The sequence below is a fragment of the Neofelis nebulosa genome, chromosome 11 (genome assembly GCF_028018385.1).
Source record: "Neofelis nebulosa isolate mNeoNeb1 chromosome 11, mNeoNeb1.pri, whole genome shotgun sequence".
In the NCBI taxonomy this organism is placed as follows: Eukaryota; Metazoa; Chordata; class Mammalia; order Carnivora; family Felidae; genus Neofelis; species Neofelis nebulosa.
The window spans coordinates 76,382,378-76,404,450 of record NC_080792.1 but is presented as its reverse complement, the minus strand read 5'-3'; the positions used below and the strand labels follow the sequence as shown (position 1 = coordinate 76,404,450).

The 22,073-nt window shown below is 47.4% G+C and overlaps 1 protein-coding gene and 1 long non-coding RNA gene across 3 annotated transcripts in view; one reads left to right on the top strand and one right to left on the bottom strand.

Annotated features, from left to right (window-relative positions):
- Positions 1–20,667, bottom strand: part of UPB1 (beta-ureidopropionase 1) — a 28,929-nt gene extending 8,262 nt beyond the window's left edge. The window contains exons 1-6 of one of the 2 annotated variants that reach the window (XM_058690957.1): positions 20,521–20,667; positions 14,423–14,594; positions 12,345–12,432; positions 5,128–5,222; positions 2,685–2,846; positions 660–829 (exon numbers count right to left, since the gene is read on the bottom strand). In XM_058690957.1, coding sequence (XP_058546940.1) covers positions 660–829; positions 2,685–2,846; positions 5,128–5,222; positions 12,345–12,432; positions 14,423–14,594; positions 20,521–20,624 — 791 coding nt within the window. In that variant the 5' untranslated portion in view covers positions 20,625–20,667. The remainder of the gene's footprint in view (positions 1–659; positions 830–2,684; positions 2,847–5,127; positions 5,223–12,344; positions 12,433–14,422; positions 14,595–20,520) is intronic. The other variant, XM_058690958.1, reaches the window with a different exon arrangement.
- Positions 20,668–20,750: 83 nt separating this feature from the next.
- Positions 20,751–22,073, top strand: part of LOC131489133 (uncharacterized) — a 52,205-nt gene continuing 50,882 nt past the window's right edge. Inside the window, exon 1 of the long non-coding RNA XR_009250408.1 lies at positions 20,751–21,262. This is a non-coding gene — a long non-coding RNA (uncharacterized LOC131489133). The remainder of the gene's footprint in view (positions 21,263–22,073) is intronic.

Sequence of the window (22,073 nt, the reverse complement as noted above, 5' to 3'; positions counted from 1 at the left end):
ACAGGAACCCAAGGGCTGCCGGGGCCCACCCCACAGGCTTGATCAGAATAGATCTATCTGTTTCAGGATTAGGCTGACACCTAAACACGTGTTAGGTGTTACAAGAAAAACCCTTTGCTGGTTAAAACCAAGTTTCAGAGTCACTTAACTGATCTCTTAAGGACCCTCACAGCTTTGAGTCTCTCATTTGCTCCTTCTCTCATCCAGATGTCTGACTTCCATGTGCTGGATGTTGCAGATAAGAGTCTTAGGTATCCTCAGTCCCCCTAGCAGGGGCCATGACAGGGAAAGGAGCTTATGCTGGCCAGGCACCTACTATGCTCTGGGTACTTTAGAAGAGGAGCTTTTTGGAATCCTGACAATTATAGGATGGAGGGGAATTATTACCATCTCAGTGTTCAGAATAATAGCAGAGAATAGTATTTTACAGCAAAGCAGCTCTTTAGGGGGAATTTTAATTGACGTTGAGTAATTTTTTTCCCACAGAAAAGTTGCGTAAGTACACAACACACAATCCCATACTCATATTTGTAAGACAACCTGGTGGCCGCAGCTGCGCACGGCAGTTTACTAAACCCATCTCGGAACCCTGCAGCCTGGCGGTGGGTCTAAGATCGCTAGGTCCCAAGAACCCTCCCAGATCCTGCAAGCTGAGAGACCTGAGTGCTCCGATGGTGGCTGAGGGGTTGAAGATGATCTCAGCCCCATTGATGCTGTACATGAGCCAGTTGAGAGGGTGGTGCCGCCCGTAGCAAATGTTCACCGCAATCCTCCCGAACTGAGTCTGGAACACGGGGTGTCCGAGGTTTCCCTCCATGTAGTAAGTTGACTGAAAAACAAGGGCCATATGTGAAAACCTCTGGGCTGTACAATTTCTCTTTCCTTAGACTTGACGGAAAAAATAAAATATTGCCAGTTCTCTAAAAGTAACAGTCTTGGCTGTGACTCATGTCTGACTTCAGCTCAGGTCATGATTTCATGGTCTGTGGGTTTGAGCCCCGTGTCAGGTTCTGTGCTGGCAGCTCAGAGCCTGGAGCCTGCTTCAGATTCTGTGTCTCCCTCTTTCCCTGCCCCTCCCCTGCTCACACACACTCTCTCTCTCTCGAAAATTAATAAACATTAAAAAAAATTTTTTTAATCGAAGAGGGGCTCCTGGGTGGCTCAGTTGGTTAAGCAGCTGACTCTCTCTGACCCTCCCTTGCTCATAATCTGTCTCTCTCTCTCTCTCTCTCTCTCTCTCTCTCTCAAAAAATGAATAAATGTTTAAAAAAAATTTTTTTTAAATTGAAGAAACCAGACACAATAACTACAAGCCAACAACTGGGAAATCACCATGGCTTAAGCATTTACCCACAATTTCTTTTGTGGCATGTCAGAAAAATCCCCAAAGCAACTTCCCACAGTATTTTAAGGATAAACTTTAGTTAGGTTTCAATCATGGTACAACTAAAGGCTAAAGTTTGGTCGATGTTAACATGAGTTAGTCAATGTCTTCACCAACCACATGTTCCTATAAAGAATGTCAGAGCAGAAGGGACTGGAAGCTCATCCAGAGCAACCGTCACCTGCTAGGGGAAAACCACCATGGCCTCATGGGGCATGTGACTTGCCCAGCTGGCCTCTCTGCCCCCTTGGGGTGCCAGCCCTGGGACATTTTCATGGATGGCACTGAGTGGGGACTAGAGGACTAGTCAGGGTCCCAAACAGATATGATTCCAGAACATTTTGCCTCCTCCCATTAATCTCAAAATTTGTCAGGGTCAGGCAGCAACCCAGATGTGCACATGTGGTGGACACTGGAGTAGATCCTGGTGTGTTGAGACAAACCCTTCACTATCTGCTGGGAGCTAAAGATTAATCCCAGGGTAAACAGGTGATGAGCACGTCTTCCCACCCGCATCTCCAGTTGTTACTGAGAAACACTCGGTTTTTCTTTCTCCCTAGGGAATGTCATCTCCCTCTATAGATCCTTCTTTGTCCTCCTGACCAGTCTGAGTGTGGCTGGAACTCCCGCAATCAGGGAGGGCAGCAAAGGACTGGGGAGATTGCATTCTGAACAACTGTATTCATCGCAGATCAAGTTCAGGTTTCATATCTCAGGTATTAGCTGGAGTTTACTTCCCTCCTTCAAACGTCCACCCCTCTTCATCTAATCCACCCGTGAATTGGCATTAACTCATCAAAATAGCTCCCCTGATTTATACCTTGATCATGGGCACAAAGCTCTACCTAATACCCCTGTGCACAGACACGCACGTTAACCTATTGCCATCCCACACATTGACATGGCTAAGACCTCATGTGACTTACAGGCAAGGACCCCCTACCTCCCAAGCAAGGGCTAGCCTATGATGGGTAAGGAGCTCAGAGCCTGAAAGGGGCTGAGGAATCATTTCACATTTGTGCATGACTTATTTTCGTTTTAATCAATATATTACTTAACCTCAAAGACAAATTTCAGAAAGCCACGTCAGGTTATATTAGAAAAAGAAATACCCCTCTGTGCTTGGTGTTTGGGACTCACCCAGGACTTCCACCAGAATCCTATCGTCCATGTGATGCAGGACAATGGCGGCACACCCCAGAGCACTGTAGCCACACAGTGTTCCAGCACTGTGTGACATGACATGATCCAACACAGAGTTTTGCTCACAGAAAGATCCACAAAGGCTGAGCTGGCTCACCTCATTGAAGTCACCCACTCTGGGGATGTGGTTTTTCCTGGTCTTTCCCAGGACAGCTCCAGAATTGGAGATCACCACAGCTGTGTTCCACAAAATGTCCCCATGCTCTCTGTCTCGTTCCAGGATGGGGGATACCACCACCATGTCATGCTTCTTTGCCAGCTGGAAGAATGATGAATATAGCAGAGTCCTACTTTTAAATCAACTGTCATAGTTGTTTTTATTGAAGAATTAAATGATCCTGCTAAATAATTAGACTTGGTTCATAGCTATCTATCATTTTTATTTGTTCTTTGGAAGAATGTCAGTGTTGTCCTGATGCCCAAGCTTATTAGCTAAATAAGATTAATCATCGTCCTTGTGCACTGTTGGTGGAAATGTAAAATGATGCAGCAGCTGTGGAAACTAGTATGGCAATTTCTCAAAAAATTAAAAATAGAACTACTATATGATCTAGAGGTCCCACTTCTGGTTAATGGAAAGTAGGGTCTTGAAGAGATATTTGCGCACCAATGGTTATAGCAGTACTATTCATGAGAGCCAAAAAGTGGAAGCAACCCAAGACTCCACTGATGGATGAATGGATAAATAAAATGTGGTATATCTGGGGTGTCTGGCTGGCTCAGTCAGTAGAGCATGTGACTCTTGATCTCGGGGTTGTGAGTTCAAGCCCCACGTTGGGTAGACATTACTCAAAAATAAAATCTTTCTAAAAATGTGCTATGTCCATAGGGTGGAATATTATTCAGCCTTAAAAAGGAAGGAAATCCTATCATCACACGAATGACATTGATGTCATCCTTGACACGGATGAGCCTTCAAGACATTATGCTACGTGAAATAAGCCAGTCACAAAAAGACAAATTCTGAACGAGTCCACTTCCGTGAGGTATCTAAAGTAGTCATATTCATAGAAACGGCAAGTAGAATGTTGGTTTCCAGGAGCTGGGGGTGAATGAAGAGTTGTTTAATGGGTACAGAGTTTCAGATTTACAAGATGAAAAAGTTCTGGAAATCTGTTTCACATTACATACAATGTGAATGTATTTACCACCACTAAACTATACTTAAAAATGGCTAAGATAGTATATTTTATGTGTTGTTTACCACAATAAAAAAAAAGGATATTCATCATACTTCTCATCTATAACCAACCAAGTCAAACCAAACCAAACTCTTTGATACTGAATTCCTTTTGTCTCAAGTAAGAACATCAGGACCTGGTGACAATTATGATGAGCAGCCCCAGACGGTCATTTGTCCTCAACTCTAACCAGCCTGTCACTACCTCTGGCTTTAATGACAGAGAAAGGAAAGGCACAGTGGGCAGAGGTGCTGCTCTGAGCTACGGAAGGGCGTCTGTGGGTCTTGGGCCCCTCTTGCAGACAGGTGTCCCTGGCACCAGCTCTCATCCCCACTCCCCCTTTCCTCTTCCTCTGGCCCTGGTTCAAGCGTGTCATCTACAGTCACCACTTAACCAGTCCCCTCCTCTTTCATCCATAGCACAGAATCAACCTGGTGGATGACAGATTTTTTCCAGTAGCGTGAAAACACTGATGTTTGGAATTACAACCCAATTTTGATAGAATCGCTTATGATTACAGTGCTGCTCAAAAAATCCCCTATATAAAATCTGAATGGGACATGGAGAAGTGAAAAAACTGCTTTGTTCAAGGTGAGAATAAGGATGCCATCATTCGTAACCTCTTTGGTGTTAGGGGGTGTGTGTGTGTGATAGCTGCTTTATTAGGATAGTATTCACATGGTATAAAATTAGTCCTTTTAAAGTATGCTGTTGGGTGGTTTTCGGTACATCCACGGAGTTGTGCAACCATCACCACAATCTAATTTTAGAACATTTTCATCACCCCCAAATGAAAACCCCATTAGTAGTCACTACCCATCCCCTCTCCCCGCCCAGCCCCTGGCAACCACTAATGTGCTTTCTGCCCCTGTTCATTTGCCTATTCTGGACATTTCATATCACTGGGGTCATACAACATTATAAGGTTTTAATAAAGACAAATGAAGACCAATTTCTGTACTGATGAGACAGGCCATACAGAGAAGCTTCCATAACGCAGGCAAATAGCATGGTCAGTAGCAGAGGTTGGGACAAGGACTTGACCTCATCTCTGGTCCCCGAGGGCCACCTCTGCCACTTGCTGCCTATAGAACCCATCATGGGAAGTCACCCCTCCCTGGGCTGTGGCTCCTTCACCTAAAAAAAGCCATTAAGGGCCCTTCTGGCTCTGAAATTCTATGATTTTAAGTGAAAGTACACTAACAAAAGGGCAGCAAATAGTCTTATCTAATCTTATCTGGCAAAACAAGCACCAAATGGTGTGTTTTCCATGGTAAAGGGCCACACCCAGCAGCTGTGGTTGTGCTGTGACCTGCACGTGTTTGGCAGCTGCTGTCAGAGGAGCAGTTAATGTCCTACCTTCTGACAGAATCTGGTGGTGGGTCCATCCTCTGCTGACTCAGCAAATTCCGTCCAAGGGAGCTTCTCTCTCGTACAGAAAGCAAAGGGCATAGCTGCGAAGAGGACAAAGTCAGAATCATATCTAAAGCTCATGGCCTTTGACGGGGAGCTCCTCGAGACCAGCAGCTGAGGCTCTCCACAAGATGACAAGGCTCCAGTTGTCTCAGCCTGGCTTCTGAGTCCTGTCCCTGAATATGGGCCCCAGGCAGACCCTGACCCTTCTAGGTTTCATAACAACACAAAGGGCTGGGCTACATTTTCTTTATGACAGTCTTAAAAACAATAGAATTTAGGGAAGAAAACAATTCAGGGACTTGAACAGATAGATATCTGCAGACCCATTTCATAGCAGCACTATTCACAACAACTGAAAGATGCAAGTAACCCAAGTATCCAGTGATGGATGAATGGATGAACCAAACTGGTGTATATCCATATAATGGAATGTTATTCCACCTGAAAAAAACAGGACATTCTGACACATGCTATAATATGGGTGAGCCTTGAAGACATTATGCTAAGGGAAATCAGTCATAAAAGGACAGAGGCTATATGATTCCACCTATATGGGGGGACTGGGACAGTTGGATTCATAGAGACAGAAATTAGAATGGGTGGTTGCCAGGGGCTGGGCAGGGAGGACCCACTTTCAGTTTGGGAAGATGACAAAGTTCTGGAGATGGATGGTGGGGATGGCTGTACAACAGTGTGAACGTGCTTAATGCCACTGGACTGTATAAAAATGGTTAAAGTGGTAAAGTTGATCTTGTGTATATTTTACTGAAGATTCTGAACTGCTGGCCAATCTCTGGGTTGGTAGAAGCACAGCCAAGACTCCCTGGGGAAACTACCAGAGGGCCACGGAGGATGGCACTGGGACCCCGGGCACGTTACCGAAACATTCCTCCTCATGGGGACAGAGACACTTCTTCAGGACCAAGAAAAGCCACTTGCTTAATGACCCTGTAAGAAGTCTGGGAACTGCTGGATGATAGGCTAAATGTTCCCCTAGGATAAAAGCATTATTCCCATGTTCTCTGGCTAGATGCCACCAGGGGGTTAATTAAATAAGAAATTTCATTCAATTCATAAACTGATTTTTGTGTGCCTTTTATTTTTCAAACAGCAGGTACCTATATAGGTAGTAACGATACACAGAACACTACACATACCATGTCCAAAATGATATTTGCCTTTGTGGGGGAGGGCAAGGGCTGCAGTGGGGATGGGCACAGGGATTTCAGGCTACATGTGTTCCATTGCTCATAACCTCAGCCATACTCTTTAGTGTCCACCAGTCTGATGGTGTGAACTGGTATAGCACCATGATTAAAAATACGCATTTCTAGGGGCGCCTGGGTGGCTCAGTCAGTTAAGCGTCTGACTTCGGCTCAGGTCACGATCTTGCGGTCCGTGAGTTCGAGCCCCGCGTCGGGCTCTGGGCTGATGGCTCAGAGCCTGGAGCCTGCTTCCGATTCTGTGTCTCCCTCTCTCTCTGACCCTCCCCCGTTCATGCTCTGTCTCTCTCTGTCTCAAAAATAAATAAACTAAAAAAAAAATTTAAAAAAAAATACACATTTCTCTTATCACCAGAGAGGTGGAGCCCCTGGCCACATGGTCACTGGCCTTTCTGGGTTCATCCTTCAGGCAACCTTGTTCCTACCCTTTGCCCATTTCCTAGTGGGACGTTTTGTCTTTTTCTTCTTGTTTTAGAGTATCGAATTCTTTGTTTGAACCAATTCCATGTACTCTTTAGACCTTCCTTCTTCCAATAAGCCAGGTCCATTTCTTTCAGGGGGATTAGTCTAAAGGAAGTTTCCAGATGTTTGCTATTGTTCCCATTGCTCTGAACTGTGTGATGTGAATGGCCAGTGCCTTAAGTGGTCACAGCATGGGGGGTGTGGTCTGTTTGGGGCTACTAATTGTAGCCAACCTTTCTTAAATGTGGACCATGAGCCCAGTAATAGGCAGCTGGTCCTCATATCCTTGCAAAGCAGGGGAGATCTCATTTCACAGAGAAGGAATAGAAAGAAGCATTAGCTTCCCAATTCCTTTAAGTCACAGGATGGCTGGTCCTAAAATGGTGCCAGTGTGAAGAGGCTACCAGTGGCATCACCACTGTCTCGGCCACCTGGGTTCTGCCAGCAACAGCCCCAGGGGCCTTGGCACCAGACTCAAGACACTCCAGGCTTGACTTCAGGAAAGAGGGAATAAACTATTTTAAGGAAGCCAACCAAAAAGCTGTTAATGACAAAAAAGGTCCTTAATGACCATTTATTCTCAGCTTTCAGCACATTAGGAGAGATTCAAATACCCCAAGAGAATAAAACCTCCCTTTCTGATTTCATTTCAGGTTGCTAAGCTCTCCAAATTTCCCCATTTCCATTTTAATGGCCCCTTTTCCTGTTTACACAACCACTGTAAACAAACTCTCAAAGAAGCATGTGGAATGGAGGTTGGGGGAGGCTGGCTGCAAAGTTCAACTGCAGCTTTCAAATCAGAGGGGAAGAGGGTTCCCCATTTATTGAACTAACACTCCAAATTTAGACCCGGCCTTGCCCTCAGGAGCTGCCAGCCCAGATGAGGGGACTGAATTATAACCTTGTGTGGCTGCACGATAACACAGAGTGCCCAGTTCTATGTAGGGGAGCTTCCAGGGTCCCCCAAAGAAGGGGGTGTCTGTGCTATGCCTGGATGGATGAGTGGGAGCTTTCCAGATCCAAAAAAGGGAAGAAGGTGGTTAAACAATCCAATGAACATTTTTAGTGTCTATCATGTGGCAGGGATTGTTCATTAAAGATAAAACAGAGGTGGGGGAATAGACAAATGAAATGTGGTCTATCCATGCAGTGGAATATTACATAGTAATAAAAAGGCAGGACATCTGACACATGCTACAACACGGATGGACCTTGAAAATATTATACTAGGTGAAATAAGCCAATCACAAAAGCACATACTTACATGAGGTCCCTAGAGTAATCAAATTCACAGAGACAGAAAGTTAGAACAGAGGTTATCAGAGGTATGGGATTGAGTGGCATTATTAAATGAGTACAGAGTTTTTGTTGGAGATATTGAAAAAGTTTTGGGTGTAGATAGTGGTGATGGTTATACGACTTTGTGAATGTATTTAATGTCACAGTTGTACACTTACCGATGGGTAAAGTGATCAATATTATGTTATGTATATATTTTACCACAATGAAATATTTTCAACATTAAAAAAATAGGGGTGGGGATTGGAATGGGAAAAATAAATAAGCACCACCCAGACAACGACCTCATGGAGCTTATGGTCTAATGGAAGAGTGAGACAAATCAAAAGTGCTGTACCAATGAGTGAAAGTATAAGTAATGAGGAACATGAAAAGCGAGATGAAGTTTGGGGTACAGATGGCAGACTGGATGCACACCTTCGCTCTTTCCTGCAGGCCCACCAAATGACAAGAAAGGGATATTTATGCAAATGTATAAACCCACAAGGATGAAGCACTGAGAGAAGGACTAGAGCAACAAAACACTGGAGGCTGGCGAGCCGAGGGATGAGGGTAGATACCGTGGTAGACCTAGAAAATTCAGGCTCCCAGCAGTAGAGGAGGATGGGAAACACCCTACTCTCCACCCCATACCCCTGCAAAGTTCAGGAGTCAGAGGTACCACGTGGCTCTGAAGGTGGGGAAGCAGGGAGGGGAAATGGCAAACAAAAATTGGTCAAAAGTCTGCTTAAGAAGCAGGCAGAAGCCCAGATCCCTCCTACTGCACGAGGCCAGCAGGTGTCCCTCCCACCCCAGCAGAGGGCTAGAGGTTCACTCTCGGAGGTAAACAGAAGGCCTCTGGCCGTGGGGAAGTCAGGACAGATGCAGATGAGTAGAGTGTCAAAAACAGAGGGATTCAGTAAACATCAGCACACTGGACCCCTATCCTCTTTCTCTTCTTGGCAGGAGATAAGAAGAATATTCTCCGGGGACTCTGACCAGCCTGAAAAAGAATGACCCAAAGATACTACTATGAGGGATTACCTAACAAACGGCTAAACCAAGCCATCCTATCATGAAGCTCAGTGGGAGAGGAGCCCTTCCCACAGACTCAGAGCTTGCAATCAGCTTTTTAACCCCCAATTCTTAAAATACACACAATCAGGGGGGAAGAAAGACCAATCTGAAGTAGGAAACTGGCAAGGAGAAAAAAATGCTACCTAATATTGTCAAAGATAAGAGAAAGTATTGTAATTATAAAATAAGAACAGGATGTCATAAAACAGGAACTTTCAGACCAAAAGAACTCTTGTAAATTCAAAATATGACAGAGGAAACAAAAGACCATATAAAAGGCTGAATGACAGATAAAATCTACCAGAAAACTGAGCAAAAAGACAAAGATGAAAAACAGGAGGAAATACTTAAGAAAATCATGGATCTAGTCCAGAGTTGCAACATCCTAATAGCAGGAGTATCAGGAGAGGAAAGAAAAAAGGGAGAAAATCACTAATGAACAATAGATCTGAAGGACCCAAATTTCTAGCCTGAAATATCCCACTGAGTTCCTAAAATAATGGATTAAAATAGGTACACACAGTAGCACCTGGGTGGCTCAGTTAGTTAAACATCCATCCAACTCTTGATTTTTGGCTCAGGTCACAATCTCATGGTTTGTGAGACTGAGCTCTACCTTGGGCTCTGGATGACAGTGTGGAGACTGCTTGGGATTCTCTCTCTTCCTCTCTTTCTGCCTCTCCCCTTCTTATGTGCTCTCTCTCTCTCTCTCTCAAAATAAGTAAATAATAAAAACATTAAAAAATTTAAAAATAGATTCACACAATGGCATATCATTATGAAACTTCAAAGTACTAGAGAATATCCTACAACTTCTAGAGAAAAATAATTAATAATAATTAATGATAATTATTAATAATTATATTAATTATATAAATTATATAATTATATAATATATAATTATATATAATTATGTGACATAATTATATATAATAATTATATTATTTAATAATTAATAATTAAAAATAATTTAAAAATAAAGATTAAATGCAATGGGTCATAAGTCAAAATGGCTTTAGACTAGTCAACAACACCTGAAATCAGAAAACAATGGATCAATGTGTCCAAACTTCTGAAGGAAAAGTATTTCTAACCCAGAATTCAACACCCAACCAAACTATCAAGCAAGTTGTAGGAGGAACATATTTTCAGATATGCAAGATCTCCAAACGGTTACCTCCTTCCTGTTCTTTCTCAGAAAACTACTCAACCAAAAAGAGGGAGCAAAGCAAGAAAGAGGAAGATGTGGTATAGGAGAGCACAAGATCAAGACAAAGGAACCCACCAGCATGATGGTGAAGGGAAATCACCAGAAGGACAGCTGTGCAGCCAGCTAAATCAGACTAGCACAGCCAGAAGGCTCTGGGGATATGTTCCTTCAAGGTGATGGAACCAGGGTGGGGACATGGAGTGAAATAAGTGATGGGGATTAAGGAGCGCACTTGTCATGATGAGCACCGGGTGATGTATGGAAACTGCTGAATCACTATATTTTACACCAGAAACTAACCTAACACTGTATGTTAACTAACTGGACTTAAAATAAAAACTTAAAATTTAAAAAAAAAAAAAAAAAAAAAAAGGAGGAGGTGGAACCGACAGGCAGCTTCACGTGTCTAAAGCTCTTGAGCAGATTCAGGAAGCTGGAAGAAAGCCTGGGGTAGAATTTGGGGTAGGTGTGCAGAAAACAATGTAAATTCTAGGGAAAACAGAAAGTTATTCGGAGAAAGAAATCTAAGTCTAGAAAATGGCTTGCAGAGAACGGATGGAGGATAGGAAGGGTATGTGTGAACAGAGCGGGCAGAGGAGGTGAGGAACTAATGCTGTCTTCTTCCACAGTGGGAAGTTAATAGATGGTGCGAAACTGAAAAATCAAGAAGCAAAAACACAGAGGTAGATTCCTAAAGAACCAGCTAAGAGTAGAAAGTGGTTGCCTCTAGGGAGGAAGACAGCTGTTTTTTGGTAACAGACTTGTAGACCATTTGACTCCCAATTATAAGCATGTGTAACTTTGATAAAGAAAAAATAAAGGTACATGGTACCAGGAGTATATAACCTGGATGTAATATTAGATAGGGAGGTGGGCTCTGAGCTTCTATGTGAAGGTTGGATAGGGTCTAAAAGGCAAGGGGAGGGAGAGAGAGACAAAGGCCAGGCAGAGGGAGCAGCTGCTACAGTGGTCTGGGTGGAGGGAGAGGGGAATGAAGGATCAGGGAGGTGAGAGCAGAGCCCAGCAGAGATGGGGTCACAGAGATGGGGGAAGGAACAGACTAAGTGGTATAGAGTTGAGTTTTGTAGAGATCTTTCCTAGAATGGGTCAAGAGCCAGTTAGAAGGGGCCCAAGTGGAGAGCACAGTGGACGAGTTAGAGGCAATTATCGAAGCCAAGGTATGAGCTGATGACTCCTCAGACCAGGGCACTGGTGAGAAAGTGGGGAGGGGGCATCTGGGTGGCTCAGTCAGTTAAATGTCAAATTCTCGATTTCAGCTCAGGTCATAATCTCCCAGTTCAAGGGATTGAGCCCTGAATCTGGCTCCACACTGACAGCACAGACCCTGCTTGGGATTCTCTCTCTCTCCCTCTCTCTGCCCTTCCCCTGCTTGTTGCTCTCTCTCTTTCTAAATAAATTAATAAACTTAAAAAAAGGGAGGGGACGCCTGGGTGATTCAGTCGGTTAAGCGTCCAACTTTGGCTCAGGTCATGAGCTCATGGCTTGTGGGTTCAAGCCCCGCTCTGGGCTCTGTGCTGACAGCTCAGAGCCTGGAGCCTGCTTCAGATTCTGTGTCTCCCTCTCTCTCTGCCCCTCCCCCGCCCATGCTCTGTCTCTGTCTCTCAAAAATAAATTTTAAAAAATGTTAAGAAGAAAAAAAAAAGAAGGTAGGGAGGAAAAGCTTAATGGGTTCCAAACAATTTGGGAGGAAGAAGTGGCGGAACCAGACAACAGACTGGGGTGCATGAGAGGGAGGGAGGCCAGGATTTCTGCCTTTCTGGTATTGTTGACAAAATAATCTTTCCATAGATCAGAAGAGATTTTCAAAAATCAAGAAGTCCTCTTGGTGACATGGAGATAATACACTATTGTCTGAAGGCAGCAGAGAAAGCACCCCAAGACAGACTTACTCCATGCTTCCTGGAAACAGATGATGTTCACTCCACACATTGCAGCCACCTCTGCAATGGCTTCTATGCGTCTGTGAAGGGCAGTGACCTGGCAATTCAAAAAGCAAGGATTAGAACCCATTTCCTTTTATTGGTTGAGATCTTTTTTTCCCCCAAGTTTATTCATTTATTTTGAGAGAGACAGTGTGCCACACAAGTAGGGGAGGGGCAGAGACAGCGGGAGAGAGAGAGAATCCCAAGTAGGGTCCACGCTGTCAGCACGGAACCTGATGTGGGGCTTGAACTCACAAACATGAGATCGTGAACGGAGCCAAAGTTGGACACTTAACCCACTGAGCCAGGTGCCCCTGGTTGAGACCATTTTTAGAACTCATCCTCACACACGTGGAACAACCCCCAACCTAGGCAGCTGCAAGAGGACAAGTAGGGTGGGGAGGTTCTGATATATCCTAGTCTCATCAAGTCCAAAATCTGCAGGAAAAGGTGGAGGTACAGAGGCTCTAGGGTTCCACACACTTAATGCTGCCTTTCAGAGCCTCAGTTTCTTTACCTGAGAATGGGGAGAATACCCGCTGCCCTAAGGAGTTGCTCAAAGGAGTACATAAGCTTGTTTGCTACTTACTGCAAGAGGGACCCACACCCAGTGCACACCCTGGCCCTCCCCTGGGCTAACTGCTCCTTCTGCCTTAGGACACAATCCACTTCCTACCACCCTGCACTTGAGCCTTCCGGCATGCCTTGTCCTACCATTTTCGTTTTCCTGTGTGCATCTTGTCATCAAATGAATGGATCCCATTTCCCAGCTGTGTCCTCCATCAAGAATGCACTTCCCCACTCCACCCAATCTTCCTGGGATGTGTTATTCATGTCATGTGTCACGCACAGAGAAGTGACTCTCCCAGCAGAGGGCTGAGCATCAAGAGCTGCCTCAGCACTCCCTGGTAGGTCCCTTTGGTGGCGCTGTTCCTGCTATGCTGTTGTGTTCCTCCACTGTCTGTCACTCCCCTCACCCCATGGGCTCCTCAGGGTCAGGAGGAAAGTGTCTTCATCTTCTTGGTGTCCTCAGCACAATGCCTGGCCCCCAGGAGATGTCTGGAAGTGTTTGTTCAAGAAAGACCAGAATAACCAGGTTGAAAACCAGAGAGCACCTACTCTTTATGATGGTCTCTCCTGTGAGACTGCACACCAAGGCTCCGTGGATATTTGCTAGGTGCTGACAGTGTGCAAAGTGTGCTCCAAGGAGTTTTGGGGGATAACAGTGACCCTGGCCCTGCCAATCTGGGATGGCTGAGGAAACACATTCACAGTCAGCTAACCCAGAGACAAAAAGTGAACAGGGAACCAGAAATCTTTAAATTCAATAAAAACAGAAGGACCAGAGTGAAAGATGATGCAGAACCCGACCTGGAATCCAAATGGCCTTTTCTTGAGAATCCCTAGGAGTTCTGAGGCATGCTGTATCTCCAGGAAACCTCTGCAGAGAAACTCTTAAAAGTTTCAACAGCTAGAGAAATGCTGTGAAGAAGTATACACAACAAATCGCCTGCGTCTGTGATAACACGTTTCTTTAGGGACATACAAGATGCCGTCACATTTATATTAACTGTAAGGTCATAAGGAATTGCGTATCATATTCCCGTCACCCTGAGGCACCATCAGCTGACAGACATCTGGGTTCAGTGAGTCCCTGCTCTCAGGATCAAGGCAGAGGAACATGCAGATGGACAGACAGGTCCTGACTGGTGTGTGCCAGCATGTACCCTTCTGGCAAGAGACCGAGAGGCAGAATTCCAGAGAAAGAGCGTGAGGCAGACAAAAGGACACCCTCTCAATTGATAAATGGAACTTCAGATCAATCACAGGAGAGGACGTGGAGGGGCAGGCAGAGAGAAAGAGGAGCCAGAGATGTGGGCTGCAGGGAAGGGGGCTGCAGGGCAGAAGCGTCTAGGTGACACTGGAGGTGCCTACAGACCTGCAGTGAGCAGTGGACCTGCAGTGACCCAGGGACTGTGGACGTGTTCAAAACACAGAGCAAGCCACAGCTCCGTTTATGTATTTATGGTCAAAAGAGGTTGCACCTGTTTTGCCACAGGGGCATCGGCAGGCAGGGGAGTTCTGTTCTGAACAAGTCCCACACGCATGGTCCGAGGTGGCCTCAGTTGCTCCTTTGCTGCCTCAAAGGCATATCCTTGCAGCTCAAAGTCCCCTTCAGAGGCAGCTTCAAAAGCCCTGCCGGGCAGATCGAGCTTCCTAAATGGACAGGAAAGTAGAAGGGAGACGATTTGCATGAGGTCTGCTGAATTTAAATTCACTTCCAACCCCCCAGTAGTCATCTATCTGGTAGAGAGGAGGCAGGGATGTTTGGCAGGAAGGCACAGAGAGAAGCCCAGGGCAAGGGCCCACTTGTGGGAAGCTGGAGTGGGGGCCAGGAGGAGGGAGGGCCCCGCCTGGTGGAGAATGGATACTACGCTGAGTATGGACTTCACCAGGGAGGTGCCGTAGTCTTCTGGCCTGGGAAAGCAGGGGAACAGGGAGGGGGGCTGCAGAATGACTGGTCAAGAGGTTGATGTTTTAGAGCTGCTGACCTCAGGGTGGGGATTGGTTTCAGCAGTCAGCACAGAAGAGGAGAGGTAATGGATTTCCAAAATGTGTGTAGACTAGAATCAGAGGGCTGTGCTGAGCCTGGTGCAGGCTGTGATAAGACAAAGTGGCTGTTGAGAACAGGACTTAGGAGACTGATAGCATGAGGGAGGGTCCTGTGACCATTCACCACTAAGGGTTACAAGTCTCTAGTGAGCCCCACTGCCCTGTCCTGTTGCTGCTCCCACTGGGGGCAATTCCATGCCCAGTGCTGAGTGGGCTTGGTGAAGCCCAGGTGTCCAGACCAACGGCCCAGGCACTCACCCTGGTTTGTAGTTTATTAACAAAGGCAAGTGGATTATTTATAAAATCTCCCAGCTTAAGTGACCACTGGCCAAACGGCAAACACCTCCTGATGCTGGTTGGGTGCTGTGCACTGAGGTGAAACCCACAAGAGCAGGGGACATGGCCTCTGGCCAGGAAGGCCTTACCATCTAGGGGCGAGATGGTTATGAAATACTCAGAGAACACATCAAAAAATAACCTGACAGCCATTATCTAATAATAATATTTCTCTCCTACTTTAAATCACTTTTTTAAAGATGTTTCTTTCAAAATCACAGCCCTGTCAGCCCAAGCCCCCTGCCGCCGCCCCCTGCCAGGCGGTTTCCATGTGACGGCCCTGACAGCTCCAAGTTGGGTTCCGCCCCTGACAATCAGCCTGCTTTTCAACTAGTCAGAGTTCCGTTTGCTAGCAGGTTAGAAATAGCAGCAGTGCCCACACCGTGCCTCCCCTTACTGTGACTGCCTCAGACACAGTCCCCTTGCCCTCAGGGAGAGGACTCCCCACTCCTGTAGACCTCAGCCCCAGGACAAGTCATCATGGGGGACAGGAGAAGAAGAAGGGCTCTGTGTGTCTGTTTCCTCTTAGGCCCACGGGTGGGGGGAGCAGGACCATCCTTTGGGAGACATCTTGTCAGGCCCATCCTCAGTCTGGGTCTCATCCCAGGAAGATAACAGATGGAAGAGATCTTGTCTCACCTTTCCAAGTCCACCTGTAGCTGTCACCTGGATGACAGATATCCCTCAGCCTCTGTCCTTCCTCATCCACTGCCCACAGCTGTTGGCTCTCCCCATCTGTTCACCACCATGAGCCCTGTTATTCTGTGATATGCAGCATTCCTGCCTTCTCACTATGTTGAATGCTGCCACACCCCTTCCAGCAACCTGTGGACAATCATTCTCTTAGGCTTGGGGTGGTGCAGACCACACCACTCTATCCTCACACGGAGTTACCTTCAGGGCTCTGCCTCCTCTCAGTACTCCCCGGTTGTCTTGTCACCTCAACCCTCCTGTTATCCAGGTGGTCCATCACCACATCCTGCTTCACTCAGTCTTGGAGAACCCAACAGACCCTCGAGCCCCATTCCATAAACAAGTACTGTGCCCACCAAAGGCTTGGCACAGGGAGGTGGTGGGACATAGACCAGCTATGGCTCATGTGGGGGCAGAGACCAGATGAACCAAAACTTCACAGAGGGTCCGTGCTGCCCCAAACCCTCCCTTGATCCCTAGAGTCGACCTTCTGCCCTTCTACCCCTTATCCTGCTACTAAGGCCCCTCATGGGCTCACCTCTAATGTCAAGGAGGAAAGCCCATCACTTCCTGCTCAGCCCCAACATACCCTCCTGGGCCCCACCCCCAGCTCCTACCTCTCCAACCCAGGGTCAGGGCAGACATGGCCTGAAGGAGCCCAGCTCCTGCCTCCTCTGCAACCTCTGGCTTTCGGAACTTCATCTTTCCCCACTAATAGCTCTTTTACCATCAGTGTTTTAAATAATTAAACTAGAGCTTTGCTACAAAAGAAACACATGCTTGTGGGAGGAAAAAAAATCAAACAGTGGGAAAGGAAGGTATCAAGTGAAAAATGAGTTCCCATCTCCATCCCACTGTTAAGCTCCTGTCCCAAACCTCAGAGGCAACCCCTCTTAACAATGTTTTAGGTATCTTTCCAATATTTTCTTAAATGTGTGTCCTAAATGACACCCACATTGGTGTCCGTCTGTGTATTCTGTTCTTCCACTTACTTGCCTTTTTTACTTAGCAATATTCATAGCTTGGACACCTCGCCCTGGCTCCTACAGACCTACCACATCCACCATTAAAGCTATTTGAATCTCTCCCATTAAAAAATAAATAACAGAGAGAAAAAAAAATAAAAAGTAGGGAAGCACACTCTCCATAGGTCCTTTTGGTTACCTCACTTGCTCTCCTCACCTCCCCTTCATAGGGACCTTCCCTGAAGCCCTCACCTCCCACACCTTCCTCAGCCCCCTGTTCCCTGGGGCCCAAACTGCCACCAGCCTTCTGGTTGGCTTTAGCAACAGGAGACAAACACCTGTCTTCATCCTCCTAGACTTCCCTGTACTATCTGACATTTTGTCCCTATCCTGCTCAATGTCCTTGATACCTGCCTCAGGGCCCCCGATCCTGCTTCCTCACCTCTGGAGTATCATGCAAAGTCGCCATTTCTTCTAATTCCTTTAACAGCAGGTTCTCCAGAAACCCACCCAGGGCCCTTCCCACTCTGCACCCACTCTTGGGCCTAGAATGAGGGCAGTCCCGAGCCCCCTGTGAGGGCCACCTCTACACAGTCCCTGTAGTGGGTTAAACCGTGACTTCCCCCGCCAAAAAAAAAAAAAAGATATGTCCACATCCTAATACCCAGAACCTGTGAATAAGACCTTATTTGGAAAAAGGATATTTGCAGATATAACTAAAGATCTCGAGATCATACTGGATTATCAAGGTGAGCCCTAAATCTAGTGACAGGTATTCTTATAAGAGATGCCCAGAGGAGAGACACAGGGAGAAGAGGAGGTAGTCATGTGAAGGCAGAGGCTGAGATTGGGGTCATTCTGCCACAAGCCAAGGGATGTCAGAAACCACTGGAGAAGGCAAGGAAGGATTCTCTCCCACAGCGTTTGGAGAAGTGTGGCACTGCAGACACCTTGATTTTGTACTTCTGGTCTTTAGGACTGTGAGAATAAATTTCTTTTGGTTTATGCCACCAGTGTGTGGTAATTTGTTACAGCAGCTCTAGAAAACTAAACAGCACCCCCAATTCAACTCAGCAGCCTTCCCTAAAGCTGCTCCTCATCAGATGAATGAATCAGCCATCTGGGGGTCCAAGCCAGAAACTGGCATGATCCTTGCCTCCAAATTCTTTGAAGACTCCCACCACCATTAGGACAGGTTCTGCTGCCTTAGCAGGGTGTACAGAGCCCCTGGGTCCACCATGGTCACTTTTGCCTTCTCCTCACAACATTCTACACCTGCAATCCCTAAATGAGCATGTTCCCTGGTGTCTGGGCCTTGACAAAGGGTACCTGAGCCCTTCCTGTCTCCAAACCAATTTCTCCATCTCCTTCAGGATACAATGCAAGCATGATGCCCCTGAGAAGGCTTCCTAACCCTCCTCCAACCCTGCACATGTACACTCTCTCCAGCTCAGCTTGCATCTTTCTCTCACAATGTAGGGCAACCATCAAAAGACAGAAAGCCCCTCTAGGACGGGAACCATGGCTTACTTATCCTTGTACTCTTAGTGCCCAAGACAAAAAACCACACACAATAAATGTTTGTTACATGAATAAATGCTTCTTGGTTCTGGCTGTCTTGAAATCGAGAGTCCATGTTCTTTGGGGATTTCATCTGGCTAGCCCAGGCAAAAGCCCATTCACTTAGCAAACATTCACTAAGCATCGTCTCTGTGTTTGACACAGCAAGTAACTGGGAGAGAAGGTGAGGTGTGGAACACAGTTGGAAGTCCAGAGGAGGGGCTGAAGACTCAGGCTCCACCCAGGCCTTCACAGAGGTGACCAGAAACAAGTCAGGTTATGAGGAGTGAGCAGGGGTTTAAGTGGAAGAAGAGTTTTTAAATGACTAATAATTTTCTATCTTTAGTTCGCAATCCTGTGCATAGCCAAATCCCACCCACCTGCAAGGACTGAGCAAGTACAAAGGTTTATACCCTAGGGGCAAAGCCTGGAAGGGCTCAGTGCGGAGTGGAATAGAACACTTCGTGAACAGTTACTGTAAGCCAAGTCCCAGGATGAGGCCTAGCTGTTGTTGGTCAATAGACGTCGGCTACCATTATAATCCCTCCCCATAGAAAATGCCTCTTTCAAGGTAGTCCTTATCCCAATCTCTAGAATGTGCTCCAGCCAGTCACCTATAAGAGACACTTATTTCTCTTTTCCTAAGATTCTTGTGCTTTACCTCTCCCTGACACCACAAGCTCTCTCCATTTCTTTTCCTAGAAGAACATGCCCACCTCATCCTTAAAACAAACCTATTCGCATCCTGAGACCCTTGATTAAGATACCTCTGGGAGCCTTAACTCTAAGAGGCTTCACACTTTGACAGGTGTGACAGGAAAGTAGTAGTCCAGCACGATTTCAGGAGGGACCTTGAAGTTCACCCAGTCCTAGGTATCCCTCTTTGGGTAGGAAGAGTCCTTTTTGGCCGAGTTCTCTACCACTCCTACCCCCAAAGGCAGTTGTTCTATCTTTACCATCCACTAGCACTCTTAGATGTGAGATCTGCCCTCCCCCCCACCCCCCTGCCGTAACTCCATTGGAGCCAGTGGCTGGGAACCACTGATCCAATCAACATCCTTGAGTTTCAGGTGAGTCTATCAGGTTCCTGCCTCAAGGTCACTGCCACAAGGTCAGGAAGCACATGGTCTGGCTGGGTGGGGGCAGAGAGACCACCAATGGGCTAGAAAGTGGAAGGACATTAACTCAGGAGCTGTATGGGATCAAAGTTTAGATTTCATTCTAAGAGCCATGGGAAACCCTTATAGAGTTTTAAGCAAAGGAGCCAACAAGATATGATGCACATTTTCTGGTTGCTTTGAGTAAAGTGGACCAAAGAGAAACAACAGTGAAAGGGAAAGCATCTTCCAGCTTTGTATACACAGTGTCCAGCAGTGCACTAACCTCAGAAGGTCCTAGTGATGCACACAACTGGCTGGGAATGGGAAAACATTTGCGCTGAGTGTGGTAACTAACTCCTGTGGCTTGCCAGTGGGAACAGTTCCTTCTCCAATTAGATTCAGCTGGCCTCTACCTCCAAGGATCTGCCAAAGGCCCAGTCACTGCAGGAAGGGCTGGGACTGGACAATCAGCTGACCTACTGGGGGCTCTGGCTGGAGGCACTGACCCAGACAGACACCCAGGGTACAACCCTAGCTCTTGGGAGGAAGCTGGTCACTGGAAGTAGGGAAGGAGAGCCAGGTAACCACAGAGAAAGTCACAGAGAGTAAAAACCTGACCTTTCCCTCCCAGGTTCTTTTCCCTTCTGGGTGCTGGGCAACAAGGAGAGAAATGGCTTGTAAAGGTCACTTGGGGGTTGTGCAACCCCTGAGAGGCCCAGAGATGTCACATCTAGACTTCCTAAGGTCTCTGCTCACCAACTCAGATCTTCATTGCCCCCTCAAGAGTCCTTCAGATCCTGAAGCACTCTCCCTGGTTCCCCAGACCCACACTCGCTGGCCCCAAGGTCTCCCCACCCCAGCCTCTAGGCCCCAGACCTGGTTTCCTTGCCATGGAGAATGCGTTTCACCTCCCTCAAGTCTGCGGGTGGCAGGTGCTTCTCCAAGCACTGCTCCAGCGACTCCCATTCAGGCCCCTCCATGGCCGGAGTCTGCAAGCGCCTAAGTCCAGACTAAAACCGCCTACCCTTTGCCCCTAGAAAGAAGAGAAGGAGGGGCCTACAACCAGGTTCGCGCAAGCGCTCTCCCCTCTACACCCTTACCTTGGGCCCCTGCAGGGCTCACATGAGGACACGCCTCCTCCTCGCGCCTCCACGGAGCGCAGCCAATCAGCGTTCCAGGGCTTCGCGGGTGGGACTGCCCCTTGCCCCTCGCACCTCCTCCCGCACGCGCCAGGACACGCCCATTCCACGGGCCGACCTCCCCAAGCCCTCGCGCCTCGGCCGCGTGCAGCTAGCTGTCGCTGCTTCCTCCCCTGCGGACTTCGGAGGGTCCCCAGGACCGTTGTGTTGCCCTCTGACACTCTCTCGCTGTCCGGTTCCTACCCAGAGGTGTGGGGCGGGACCGAGAACCCGAGAGGCGATGAGGGAGGCCCGGCGCGGCCTCTCGGAGGCAAAGCGCGGTCTGAGGGAAATGCCTGTCAAGTCCTGTCGGACCCTCGCGGGACCGGTTCCCACCGCAGCCGGTGGGCAGGGCTTCTCCCCGCCCGGAACTCGTCCTCCGGTCCGCTGAATGCAGACAGCAAGCCGGGCCGGTCCACCGCACGGGACTGCGGAGGAAGGTACGGGACGAGTTTCAGTGTCCCAAAGGCAGTGGCTGCACTCCCGTCTTCCAGTGTCCCGCGTTTGTGAGGACTTCTAGCCCCCACGAGGGGCCAGGCTGGGAGCCACGGTCGCGCGCGCCCACCCGAGCTTCGGGGTCAGAGCCCCGGCAGCGCTCAGAGCTTGAGCGAAGGGTCGAATGATCCTGTGCGCTTTCCTGGCGTGAATACTGCAAAATGCTGGGTCCCTGAGGGATGGCTCATCCGCGGGACCCTTGGGCCCCCTCTGAGCTCTGCCGTGTGCACTGGTTGCGCCCACAGGGGCACTTTTCCTGGGAGGGGGCACTTTTGCCTGAGAGGATAGGGGTGAGGCCCGTCTCACAGTTCCCGATCCGGAGAGTGCTACCCCTCAGGAGCCAAAGAAGGTCCACTTTTCAGCCCAAGTGAGAATTAGGACAGAGCAGCTCAACTCTTGGTGGTGAAGCAAGTCGGCCCAATCGTAGTTAAGCAACTTGCAAACCTTGTGAACCTTGCAAACCTGAAAGTTATTCAGACATTCTGGCCTGCTGTTGCTTTATCTGTAAAATAGGAAAACAACTACCTTGCAGGGTTGTTTAAAAGTAAGATAAGATAAGCACAAAAGGAGCTAAAAGTAGGGGCTGTAGACCAAATGCTTTAGATATTTTATATAAGTCGCTAACACACAAGTTGTGGCCATTGTTTTGATAAATGTTAACTGACACTTCCTAGTATCTGATGGAGCTCCTTTTTCAAGAATGCAAACTTTGGTTGAAGGTTTTTTTTTTGTATATAAGGCTCTGAGATAAGGACA